The 13,926-nt window shown below is 30.2% G+C and overlaps 1 protein-coding gene across 1 annotated transcript; it reads left to right on the forward strand.

Annotated features, from left to right (window-relative positions):
- Positions 1-9,842: 9,842 nt before the first annotated feature.
- LOC139889890 (protein GAMETE EXPRESSED 1-like) lies at positions 9,843-13,068 on the forward strand. Its single transcript, XM_071872804.1, has 7 exons — positions 9,843-9,917; positions 10,161-10,666; positions 11,254-11,841; positions 12,096-12,222; positions 12,307-12,493; positions 12,576-12,720; positions 12,822-13,068. The coding sequence occupies exons 2-7, from the start codon at positions 10,188-10,190 to the stop codon at positions 13,066-13,068; spliced, it is 1,773 nt and encodes a 590-aa protein (XP_071728905.1). The 5' UTR covers positions 9,843-9,917; positions 10,161-10,187.
- The last annotated feature ends 858 nt before the right edge of the window (positions 13,069-13,926 follow it).

Genomic DNA, 13,926 nt, shown 5'->3' on the forward strand with positions numbered 1-13,926 from the left:
TGTAGTAGTCACAAGTACAGAGGCGGTAAACTATTAGAAAACTGGTTATAATTTGAAAATCCGTGATCGTTTTTTAAATTGTGAATCACTTTCCTAATTAAGTATTTCGACCCTCACAAGTCTTGGATAATTGGATTGCACGAAATCTCAATTGAAATAAGACAATAAATCAATTTGATTGTAGCCAATAACAATTCAAATCAGAGTATTAGTCAGAGTGTGAAATGTTTCTCTTTTTCATATGAAAGCATAAGTTGTTCTCCTCGAGGAAAATATAGTCTAATTCAGTTGAAAGGGTACAACATTTTGTTTTGGCGGGAAAATCAATTGACGGAAAGTCACACCATTTAACGAAAAAAATGTTTGGACACAACTTTTCTATTAAACGTGTATATTAGTATACCGTTTGGATTGTGACGTTACCCCGCCTAACCGCTCACCGCGGAGCCGCAAGGGGGCGACCTGAAATGTCCCGTTCATACTGATTATAAACGTTCCATATTAATTGATTTCGTTGCGAGGTTTTGACCTCTATATGAGACATTTTTCAATGACTGCATTCGTTTTTAAAAACAAACCATAACCTTTATTTTATCGACAAGGTTAAAAGGACACCACCTAGATTATCCAGAAATGATAATCTAAAAATATCACACTTACACACTACCAATACATATTGGTTTACAATATTAATATGTTACAACAAAGTAAATCTCGAATGCAGTTTTAAACAATATTATACAAACATGCTGACACCAAATCTTGTCCATATTTTAGCATGCAACAGCGGAAGCTCTTAATAATCAACTGAGAATAAACATGTTTTAAACGTCAACAAAAATGTTGGTGAGTTATAGGTTTAACCTATATATATCAAATCGTAATAATAATAGACCACAAGATTTCATCTTTCAATAATATACAATATGCATAAAAAAATCATTTATATGGTGAACACCTGGTAACCGACATTAACAAGATGCATATAGAATATCCCCATCATTCCGGGACACCCATCGGACATGATAAACTCGAAGTACTAAAGCATTTCAAATTCCAGAATGGGGCTTGTTGGGCCCGATAGATCTATCTTTAGGATTCGCGTCAATTAGGGGGTCTGTTCCCTAATTCTTAGGCTACCAAGCTAAAAGGGGCATATTCGATTTCGATCATTCAATCATAAAATGTAGTTTTACGTACTTGTGTCTATTTTGTAAAACATTTATAAAACTGCATGTATTCTCATCCCAAAAATATTAGATTTTAAAAGTGGGACTATAACTCACTTTCACAGATTTTTACTTCGTCGGGAAGTAAGACTTGGCCACTGGTCGATTCACGAACCTATAACAAATATGTACATATATATCAAAGTATGTTCAAAATATATTTACAACATTTAATATGTTTTAATGTTTTAAGTTTATTAAGTCAGTTGTCCTCGTTAGTAACCTACAACTAGTTGTCCACAGTTAGATGTACAGAAATAAATCGATATATATTATCTTGAATCAATCCACGACCCAGTGTATACACGTCTCAGGCTAGATCACAACTCAAAGTATATATATTTTTGGAATCAACCTCAACCCTGTATAGCTAACTCAAACATTACTGCATATAGAGTGTCTATGGTTGTTCCAAATAATATATTTACATGGGTCGATATGATATGTCAAAACATTTGCATACGAGTCTATGGTATCCCAAGATTACATAATATATTAGAATACATGTATAATGATGGGGATATTCTTATATATGCATCTTGTTAATGTCGGTTACCAGGTGTTCACCATATGAATGATTTTTTATCTCTATGTATGGGATGTGTATTGAAATATGAAATCTTGTGGTCTATTACTATGATTTGATATATATAGGTTAAACCTATAACTCACCAACATTTTTGTTGACGTTTTAAGCATGCTTATTCTCAGGTGATTATTAAGAGCTTCCGCTGTCTCATACTTAAATAAGGACGAGATTTGGAGTCCATGCTTGTATGATATTGTGTAAAAACTGCATTCAAGAAACTTATTTTGTTGTAACATATTTGTATTGTAAACCATTATGTAATGGTCGTGTGTAAACAGGTTATTTTAGATTATCATTATTTGATAATCTACGTAAAGCTTTTTAAAACCTTTATCTATGAAATAAAGGTTATGGTTTGTTTTAAAAATGAATGCAGTCTTTGAAAAACGTCTCATATAGAGGTCAAAACCTCGCAACGAAATCAATTAATATGGAACGTTTTTAATCAATAAGAACGGGACATTTCAGTCAACTCTCAACGCTCAACGCAACGGACTAAAAATTACAAGTCAACTATGCACACGAATATAATATAATATTTAAATAATTCTATAAATTATTTATATATTATATTATTATTATAAACCGTCGGCAAAACAAGAAAACAAATCATGTGAGCTGGAAAAAGTGGTCATGCGATCGCATGGCCTGGAAGGCAAAAATACATGCGATCGCATGGCAGTAGGTGACAGCCCACATGCCTATAAATTCGCAGTTTTGGTTGAACATATATCCATCTTTTTCTCTTCTTCCTTCATACGTAAATATATATATATATTATATTTTAATTTTAATTTTAATTTTAAATTCTAATAATAAGGGTATGATAGCGAATGTTGTAAGGGTGTAAGTCAAAATTCTGTCCGTGTAACGCTACGCTATTTTTAATCACTGTAAGTTATGGTTAATGTTATTTTTAATTTAATGTCTCGTAGCTAAGTTATTATTATGCTTATTTAAGACGAAGTAATCATGATGTTGGACTAAAATATTTAAAATTGGGTAATTGGGCTTTGTACCATAATTGGGGTTTGGACAAAAGAACGACACTTGTGGAAATTAGACTATGGGCTATTAATGGGCTTTATATTTGTTTAAATAAATGATAGTTTGTTAATTTTAATATAAAGATTTACAATTGGACGTACCTATAAATAACCACATACACTCGATCGGACACGATGGGCGGGATATTTATATGTACGAATAATTGTTCATTTAACCGGACACGGGAATAGATTAATAGTCTATGGAATTATTAAAACAGGGGTGAAATTATGTACAAGGACACTTGGCGTAATTGTTAACAAAGTATTAAAACCTTGGGTTACACGCAGTCGATATCCTGGTGTAATTATTAAACAAAGTATTAAAACCTTGTTACAGTTTAAGTCCCCAATTAGTTGGAATATTTGACTTCGGATATAAGGATAAAATGACGAGGACACTCGCACTTTATATTTATGACTGATGGACTGTTATGGACAAAAATCAGAAGGACATATTAAATAATCCAGGACAAAGGACAATTAACCCATGGGAATAAACTAAAATCAACACGTCAAACATCATGATTACGGAAGTTTAAATAAGCATAATTCCTTTATTTTCATATTTAATTGCACTTTTAATTATCGCACTTTTATTTATTGTCATTTTATTTAATTGCACTTTTAATTATCGTACTTTTTAATTATCGCAATTTCATTATCGCTATTTACTTTACGCTTAAAATTAAGTTATATTTATTTTTAATATTTTATATTAGGTTTTAACTGCGACTAAAGTTTTAAAATCGACAAACCGGTCATTAAACGGTAAAAACCCCCTTTTATAATAATAATACTACTTATATATATTTTTGTATTTTTTATAAGTTAAAAATATAGCGTTAAGCTTGTTTAGAAGATCCCTGTGGAACGAACCGGACTTACTAAAAACTACACTACTGTACGATTAGGTACACTACCTATAAGTGTTGTAGCAAGGTTTAGGTATATCCATTCTATAAATAAATAAATATCTTGTGTAAAATTGTATCGTATTTAATAGTATTTCGTTATAAAAATAATACTATTTCCTAGCACACATCAGTATATATGACCGTTGTAACGTCGTTAGTTGACGTTAACGACTGTTATGTACTCGTTGTATTAATAATAATTTTAATAAAAGAATTTTATTAGTACAAATACGATTACTATAAATACATTTAGTATAAATACGTTTAGTATAAATGCGAAGATTAAGAGAATAGACATATTATGCATAAATAATAAATTTTAAGAATAAACATTAGTATGTATGAAATAAATAATGATTAATTGCATAAGTAATCATAAATGTTAGATAACATAAATATAAATGTTAGTGAAGTTAAGAGTTAGATTACAGAAATATAATTCAGGCGGTATAACCGACCATATATAACTTAAATAACATAAATATAAATGTTAGTGAAGTTAATAAAAGTTAGATTACATAAATATAATTCAGGCGGTATAACCGACCATATATAACTTAAATAACATAAATATAAATGTTAGTGAAGTTAATAAAAGTTAGATTACATAAATATAATTCAGGCGGTATAACCGACCATATATAACTTAAATAACATAAATATAAATGTTAGTGAAGTTAATAAAAGTTAGATTACATAAATATAATTTTATTTATGATGATAATAATATTTACCTTACTAATAAATAATAGAAGATACCGTTAAAGAATTTCTTACCTTGATTAGTGACTTGTGCTTGCTTAGATAAACCTTGATTATACGGAGCACTTCATGCTGATAACGTGTTATAATTCAATAGGCTTATAACTACCTTTAGTGGTTTGATTTATGCTATAATTCAGTAGGCTTATAACTACCTTTAGTGGTTTGATTCTTGATTAAGAATACTAATAATGAAGTGTAAGAACAAAGATGATAATGGAGAGAAAGAAAGAAAACACTTTGTAAGTGTGAGAAATGGTGCAAGTGTTTTAGCTTGTAATACATGACTATTTATACAAAAATAAAGCTACCCAATATTGACTAAGTATTGGTAAAAAATTGACTATCCACATATATATAATATTGTTATTCTTATTATTATAACATAATTATAATTATTATAATTATAGTTATAATAATAATAATAATGTAATAAATAATTTATTATTATTATTTTTTTTGAAAAGCAAGATAGTGTAATAAATACTACGTATATAAATATAAACGAGTTATTTAAAATTATTTATTTGTTATTTTCACAAGTGGTTGTTTAAGAAAGTAGCTTTTGATAATTAGAATATAAAACTTGCAATTCGAAGTTTCGAACAATACCGATAACTTTTAGGCTACAATATTATATAGCTTGCATGTCAAGGGAACTAACTAACTTAACTAAAATTTTGGTAACAAAATATCAGATACAGTTATATCACTATAGTGATGATAACTTTTAGGCTACAATATATAGCTTGCATGTCAAGGGAACTAACTAATATAACTAAAATTTTGGTAACAAAATATCAGATACAATTACATAATTCGTAATATTTTATTGGGCCTATTTTATTTCCTTTGTAATGATGTATGTAGCTTATAAATAGAGGTCACATGACAATTTTAATTGAATGATAAGAATTTTATTGCTACTTTTCTCCACAAGCTTCATCTCTGATCCTACTATTAACACGTTGGTACGAACAAAACAACATCGTTCATAGACAAAGGTATTTAATATTGTGTACACCTTTTTTGTTGCTTCGTTTTTGATTGATTTCCGCTCATATCTTTATTCATGTTGTTTATACGAATAGTAAAACAAAGCATTAAGTTTTGATTTGAGTTTTCATCTATAAAATGAAACTGGGCAAATATTTTTATTTATTTCCTTCAAATTTTTGTATGCTTTTATACTTTTAGCATTAACACTAAACTCAAAGTAATTGCATGTGTTCTATAAATGTAAAACACAATTTATAATTATGTGTTGGTTTTTAGCTTAAAGATGTTGACTAGAAAAGTGGTAAGGGAACGCGACGTTTGGTAAAGGGGTGATGTCTGATGACCATCTTTTTTAATCATATATACGGAGTATCATCACTAAATATATTTTAAAAATATTGTATCGTACATCTTGAATATGTAGTATATAAAGATCAACTCCCAATAATATTTAAATTTGGCTTTAAACTGAATTAACTTATTCGAACGGTATGAGCTGAAACTCTTATATCAGTTACGTTCGAATGATTCCGAAGTCGTAAATTCAAATTTATCAATTGAATTATGTTTAAACGAATCATGACACTCTATCCACTAAAAAATTCTTGCCCTAGCCGAGGTCATCTCCTACACAAGCAAACAGATTAGCTCCATCATTCCATTATTGTGCCAGCAGACCTGGACTAGCGAAGTACTTTTATACTCAAAATATTTTAAGATTTCAGTGTAAAAAGCATTTGTGAAGTTGATTTTACCTTTAACGCATACATTTTTTCAAACATTTCTTTCACACTAACGTAGATAAATCTTATCGTTTCATTATTTAACGGTATCAAGTTAGTCTTTTCATAGGTTGAGAGTTTTAAGTCTTGAGATGGGACAATCGTATATATTCGTATAAAAATCCATGATGGTGAATATTTGATTAGTCTTTACATAATATATTCTTTTAAAAAAGTTTTTCGATAGTAAATTTTACCTAATTTTCTAATCGTCGAGAGCATCTCCAAATTAAAGGTTTCTCTTAAAGAGTTTTTAAGGAAAAAAAAAAAAAAAAGAAGAACCATAATAAAATGACTTATTAGATCATCTTTATCCCTGAAGGGGCGTGTTGGCGTGTTGCTGGGTGAGGGTGAGGTGCTTGATGAGCGTGCTAGTAAACTGGTAAATAATGGGGTGGAGCATTGAGTGGCGTGTTGGATGATGTGTTAAAATCTGATTGAAAGTTGGGTGAAAAAAGGAATAAAAAATAATCAAAAAGAAAAAAGTAACCAATCAAAAAATAAAAAAAGGCTGCACGCTTCCATGCTTCTACGTGCTGGTTGCACGCACGCCACAAAAAAAGCCCTCTAACACGCCTTGTTATGGCGTGTTGGGCAAGTGTTGGGAGCACACATGGTGCAACACGCTTCCTTTAAAGTGGATCTTAGTGATGTAAAAAAACTAGCTCTCTCCGAAGTATTTGATAAACTACATCAGTTTCTTTAAGAAAAAAATAAACATTTGAAAGCTTTTCTAAATAACGGATATTACTCTATATATCTAAATGATATATAGCAAATAAATAGTACCCCCAATAGTTTACAAACACCCCTCAAACTTTTTATATTTTCACAATTCAATCTCGCCCTTTATAACACTAAACTTTATAGTTTTTACAAACTTACCACATAACTTTCACATTTTATACTTTAACCATTACACTTCTCATTTATTATAAATTACTCTATATATCTAAATGATATAGAGCAAATGAATAGTACCCCCAATAATTTCACAAACACCCTTCAAACTTTTTATATTTTCACAATCCAATCTCGCCCTTTATAACACTTAACTTTATAGTTTTTACAAACTTACCACATAACTTTCACATTTTATACTTTAACCATTACACTTCTCATTCATTATAAATCGATCCCATAATTTTTACTAAGTAACAACTATTCATTATTATTATTATTATTATTATTATTATTATTATTATTATTATTATTATTATTATTAAATCACCCACATAATTTTTCACTTTATTATTGTTTAACTTTTTTTCTTATTATAAATTAACTACGTAATTCATTATATATATATATATATATATATATATATATATATATATATATATATATATATATATATATATATATATATATATATATATATTATTCTCTACATATATTATTCTCTACATCTCTAAAAGACAAAGGCTTTATGAATAGTTCTTTCTCATGCTTTAATCGTTTATATGTCGTGCAAAAAGGTTGTATCCACAATGACACGACACTAAACATTGAGAACCATTATAAACTTTAGGGCGTCAAATGTAAATTTCTAGGGTAAAAACTGTAAACTCCATAGGGGTCCAAAGTTAAAGTTCAAGGGCCAAATCGTAACTTCTTTATTTTCCATAAAACTCCCCAACAAATCCACCTAAATTTTTAACCGCTTTTAAATTTTCGTACGACTTGAGATAGGTTTAACCGACATAACCGTTAAACACGAAATAATTTTACGAACCAAACACAACAAATTATATCCGAAACGGAGTCCCGACGCGGAGCGAGGGCTCCTCCACTAGTTTTTATTTAAATATATACGGAGTATAATTTTAACTATTAACTACGGAGTATTAACTATAATAATTAAATTATTTTTATAACCAAATGATTAATAACAAGTTAAGGAGCCCGCACTTCGCAGAAGAACTCCAAAGCAGGCTTAATGGAAAATCAAGTGTTTGGGAAAAAAACAATGTGTATGAAAGGTGGCCTAAATCATTTAGTGTTTTTTAAAAGGCATCTGTTTTGTGAGTAGTTAGTTGCGTTGTGTTTGTAAAATTATTTCGAGTTCAATGGTATTGTTGGGAAAATTTAACTCGTGGCGAGCGAGAAGATATGCCCCGTGAGATTTTTTTGGAAATTCTGGTCGGGGGACCGATTTGTATTTTGACTAAAGTAGGGGGGTCATTCGATTTGTATTTTGACCAAAGTTGAGATGTTATTTAGAAAATGTGGATTTTGGTAATATAATAATATTAGGAATAGTGAATTTATAGTTTTGGAAGCCGATTTGTATTTTGATCAAAGTTGAGGATTATTTTGAAAAAGTGAATTTTAGTAATATAATAATGTTAGGAATATTAAAATCATACTTTTTATTGAATTATTTATAATTTAGCTGTATTGTGAAAGAGTTTGATGGTTCCTGTCATAAACATATTTGTGAAAATATATATTCATATTGAGTTTATTATTTCTCAAAACCTTAATTATTTTTAGAATTTTACTAACATTAAAGTTAAAATATTTTATAGGAGTAGTATTATATACAATTTATTTATTTATTTTTTTTGAGTAAACGAGTAAACACTCTCAAATATTGACTCCTTAATAGAAGGTAAAACATCATGTAATAAGTCCTCTAAGCGCGAGACTTGGTTTAATACATGTTTGATTACAAAATCCTTATTATCGGAATAAAATCTATATATCGATATTTTTTTGCTAACAAAAAATAATAATAATAATAATAAATAAAATAAAATAAGTGATTCTTCTGACTTCAGGAATTTAACCCAGTTTCCAATTGATCACACACATTAACCGCCGGAACATGGAATTCCAACCGTCACGCCCACTCAAACCATTTCCCTTTGCCAATATTTTTCTTCTCGAACCGGGTTCTTATCGTTGTTCCCATACAACAACATCAGTAATTTTTTCTTTGATTACCGTTACCCATGAATCAACGATCACCTGTAAGCACCCAAATTTCTTACTTGAACACCAAATGCGTCTACAAACATTGTGTACTTTTAAATTGATTATTAAATTAATGGTATTCGATTTAATATGAAGTTTGAAGAAGTGTTCGTGACCGTTTTTGCTTATGTTGAATCAAATTAATATTGATTGATATTTGGTTTGTTTGAATGTTATTGATGTTTATGTATCACATTGACCATTAAATGCTTATAAAGTTTATAAAAAGGGCTAGTAAGGAAGGTGTTTAATTTTGTTGATGTTGTCATTACTAGGTGAAGATTATGTAACAATTATCTATCATATAAGGTACATATTGATTGATATCTGTTACTCAAAGTTTTACAAACAAGGTACATATGTGGCTGCAGTTTTACTATACTGTAAAAATAGGACAAATTAAAATATTCTTTTGGGTGAACTGAATTGTAAGTTGGTTGAGTTTTATTCTTTAGTGTGTTTAGGCTATCGTTTTCATCGCTTGTAGCTGTTCGTATTTTTCTTACGAACTATACTGATTCATGATTGATTACGAGAAACTAATTGTTTTGTTTTGGATTCATTACAGAATATTTGTTGGTTTTCTGTTTGATTTTACAGTCACTATTCAATCGGTACGATATCATGTCTGTTTTCTTCACCCAAAAGGGACAAATATTTTTAATGTAGTTTCAATTTGGCTTCCATATAAATATATATATACAAGTATACGTTACTATTTTGTTCAATCCTCTTCCTTTTTCGACCACAGCCAAACTTGTTAATCATTTTTTAATTCAACAATCTTTCCCTATAAGTTTTGCATTTTTTTTATATATGAACTTACCCCTAACTGACTAACTTTAATTTTTGCACAGGGTTACAATTGTTGCTTATTGGATCCAATGAGACATTATAAGAATTTTGTTCTCATTATCCTATGGATTCTTGTGTTGTTCTCGCAAAGCATCGAGTCCTTCAGTTGGTCGTTTTTCTCAAGTAAAAAAGTTGATGCTGATGAAAAACCTTCAGAAACATCCAATAATATCGTTGCTGAATTCTCAATGGAAGGTTTCCATAGCGAAAAAGGGATGACGTTGGTGAAAAAGGCGAAAGAAAAGGTTGCGTTATCAAATACTTGTTGGCAAAATGCGTATCAGAATTTGTTTGCAGGATGTTCAGAAATTTTAGCAAGTGAAGAATCACGGAAAAGGCTTGCTTGGCATCTTACGGATTGTTTTCAGAAGGACACTGGGCGGGCCCCGTTTCCTTATTGCGATGTGAAATCTCATATGGTTGATTGTTCTAAACGATTAGATAAGGAATCTCATAGCATTTATCTTGAATTCTATCTTGAGACGAATACAATCTGCCACCAGTTACAGTATGTCTCTCTCTCATATTCATATCTGCACAAACTCATAAGTGATCACATTAGCCATTAGGGTTGTCGTTAATGTGCATAAAATGGTTGTACAATCCAATAACCACCACTATGAAGTCAATGTGTAACCACCATGTACAACCATTTTATGCACATTAATGACAGCCCTAAGGGCTGTCTTTAGCAAATTTCATTAAAATATGATTAAATTATTAATATATACAGACGAAAAATCGATTTTAATATCAAATGTCGAATTTAAATCAATTTTTTGAGATTATTGTGGTTAATTATGATTTTTCGGGTTTTTCAGTTTTAACTAAACCTGAACCGAATTCAGTTTTTGGTTCGGTTTTGCTTCCAAATTTGTCAAAACCGAACAAATCGAAGTGAGCAACCAGAAGAAACTAAAACCGAATCGATGAATACCCCCTATTGCTAATGTAGTAGTTATGATTTTTATAATCTAATTATGTATAAAGAGAATAATTTAGGAAATAGCATGATTTGTATTCATAATAATGGAGAAAAAATAGTTTATATATTCATAGGAAGGAAATTTAAAGTTAAAACTTCAATTTTTGTAGGACTGATGCATTCAAGAGACAAACGGAAAGATTAGTAAACGAACTTAAAAAAACTGCAGAATCTGCAGAGGATAAGTTAGAGAACATAGAAGGGCAAGCAGACCGTCTGTTACATAGTTCCGCTCATATTCACAATTCTTTATCTTCGATCGATGTTCAAACTCAAGAACTTGCTCAAACATCAAAAAACGTCGAAGAGCACATTAGTACCGTTTTAATGCATTCACAGTCGGTTTATGAACAATCTGTTAAAATAGCCGATTCTCAATTGGAGCTGAGAACACAACAACTGAATATGAACGAGAAGCTGGATGAAGGGATGACTATGTTGAATGAATCTACGAATAAATTGGGTGAAGAAATGAAGAATTTAAGAAACGAAGCGGTTGAAATCGAAAAAGAAATCGGTAAAGTGGGAGATACAATGTTTATGAAGATGGATACGCTACAAAACAAAGCTGATGATATCGAGAATATTACGGAAACGTCTTTGGACAGACAAAAACAACTTCTTGAACATCAGAATGTAGCGCTTGAGGTTTTGCAGACAGTCACGAGTTTTCAGTCTCAAGCACTAGAAGAAAGCAGGTAAGTTGTGTTTGGGTCAAAACGGGTGGACTGGGTAACGCGTCAACTGTTTAGTTTTAAGTAAATAAAATAAATCAAATCAACTATGATATTGAATATCTTCTATTAGGACATTTTGTGTATTAAATTGACATTTTGGCAACTTTCATCTTTGTTTTCTTCTAGGTTTTATAATTCTTTTTTATGTAAATGGGTCCAAATTGCCACCTTAAACTGACATAGATATACAAATTGACTTTAAAATTTGATTGCAGAGGAACTCTGCAAAAGTTGATTGAGCTTGGTCGTACACAACAGCAGGAACTGATACAAAGGCAGGAACAACTTAAGAACGCTCATGATCATCTTGTTCAGAATTCAAAAACCATACTGGCAGCTCAGGTTATCCTTTTTTTTTATATATAATATTATTGTCATTGTTGTATATATATGTATTAATCTAAATAGCTTTTATATCATTAATAGGAAACATTTGAGTCAAAACAAGCAGGCATGTTTCTTGCCATTGATAAACTTTTCGCTCTGCACAATGCAATTTTGCTGGAATCGCGAGTCATGAAAGCTTTCCTACTGTACGCTTTCATCATATTCACGTTGTATATGTTTACGGGTACAAAGCAAACATACAGTGTTAGATCAAGGCTATACATAGGTATGTTTATTAATCATCTTTTTTTCACCTTTTAAGTGTTGTATTTATATATTTATACTTACAAAATAATCTTCTGAAACAGGGTTATGTTTGACATTACTGATTGAAGTTTTAGTACTTCGATACGGCAACAGTATGGAACAACAAGCTCTTTTCATCAGCATTATTAGGTCAATATTCTTGGTTCTCGCAACATGTCAGCTCGCGTACGCCGTTTACATATACAGGTACAGAAACTTGTTTAAATTGATTTTAGCATTGTTTTTTAATTGGTATGCTATAATAAAACTTATTTTATAATCAAAATGTGTTTTTCGAATGCACACAGGGACTACGAGACGTTAAACTATCAGATGCTACAATCACTTATCGAGAAGGTTAACGGCATGCAAGAAAATAAACAGTTTTGTGACGATTATGATAGTGACGTGGACTGGTCTTCATGGGTTGATGCTGATATAACCGAAGATGAATTGGAAGATCTTGACTATATGCAACCACAAGTTGCTGCAATCACCACCTCTTCAGTTTCAAGTGATTACAATCTCCGTCACAAACGCCACAAACGTCGATAGTTTTTTTTTCTTTTTTTTTTTTTTTTCTTTTTTTTTTTTTTTTTTGTGATTTGATTATAGTAATGTTTTAAGGCATACTGTAACGACTCTAAACTAAAAAAAACATTTATTATTATTTATTTATTTGATAGTCATATTTTACTATGTAGATGCATACTTGTTAGATGATGTCTTAATTAATCAGAATATACTTATATTTATATATAATGAGATTTAATCAAATTACAGATGACCCTATATAATATAATTATGACCCTATAATTTTCATTTTCAATAAGTATATCAGGCTCTCCCAATGAATAGTAAGCCGAGCCACTGAGCCGATGAACAGTACCCAGAGCCGATGAACGTTGTTTGTTTTTTTTTTTTTTTTTTCTTTTTTTATATATATTTGTTTTCCTTTTTTTCCCGGTGTTATGGCCAACGAAGTGGCAGAACTATTTTCTAGTTATATATAATATATATAAATATATATTTTATGTACATGTATATGGTTACTTTGACTAGGCATGTCAAATTACATATGAAACTTTTGTTACAGAAAACATACCGAATAAGATGAACCTTTTGGTGTCCTTATTACTTACATGAGTTAACAGCATGGAAACTTTGGTGTCCTAATTCAAATACAGAGTATATTATTATTGTAGCTAAAGTTAGTTACAATTCAGTTAGATTGTTACGAGTTAGTTATATAGCTTGTTGTATATATAGAACTCAAATGCACGTAATGTAATAACTTTTCATCTCAATTTTTTGACCTAATCACCAATTATCTACCGAATATGCAACGAATAACTTTATCTACTCCCGTTTCAAGCATAGCTTAAGAGACATCAATTCACCACATCATCCACT

This window comes from Rutidosis leptorrhynchoides, chromosome 2 (assembly GCF_046630445.1).
Source record: "Rutidosis leptorrhynchoides isolate AG116_Rl617_1_P2 chromosome 2, CSIRO_AGI_Rlap_v1, whole genome shotgun sequence".
Classification (NCBI taxonomy): Eukaryota; Viridiplantae; Streptophyta; class Magnoliopsida; order Asterales; family Asteraceae; genus Rutidosis; species Rutidosis leptorrhynchoides.

Bases quoted from the DNA above. Each gene is read 5' to 3' on its own strand.
- LOC139889890 (XM_071872804.1), top strand. From the start codon at position 10,188: ATGAGACATTATAAGAATTTTGTTCTCATTATCCTATGGATTCTTGTG. The intron at 10,667-11,253 runs GTATGTCTCTCT...CAATTTTTGTAG, and splicing joins ACAATCTGCCACCAGTTACA to GACTGATGCATTCAAGAGAC. The intron at 11,842-12,095 runs GTAAGTTGTGTT...ATTTGATTGCAG, and splicing joins CAAGCACTAGAAGAAAGCAG to AGGAACTCTGCAAAAGTTGA.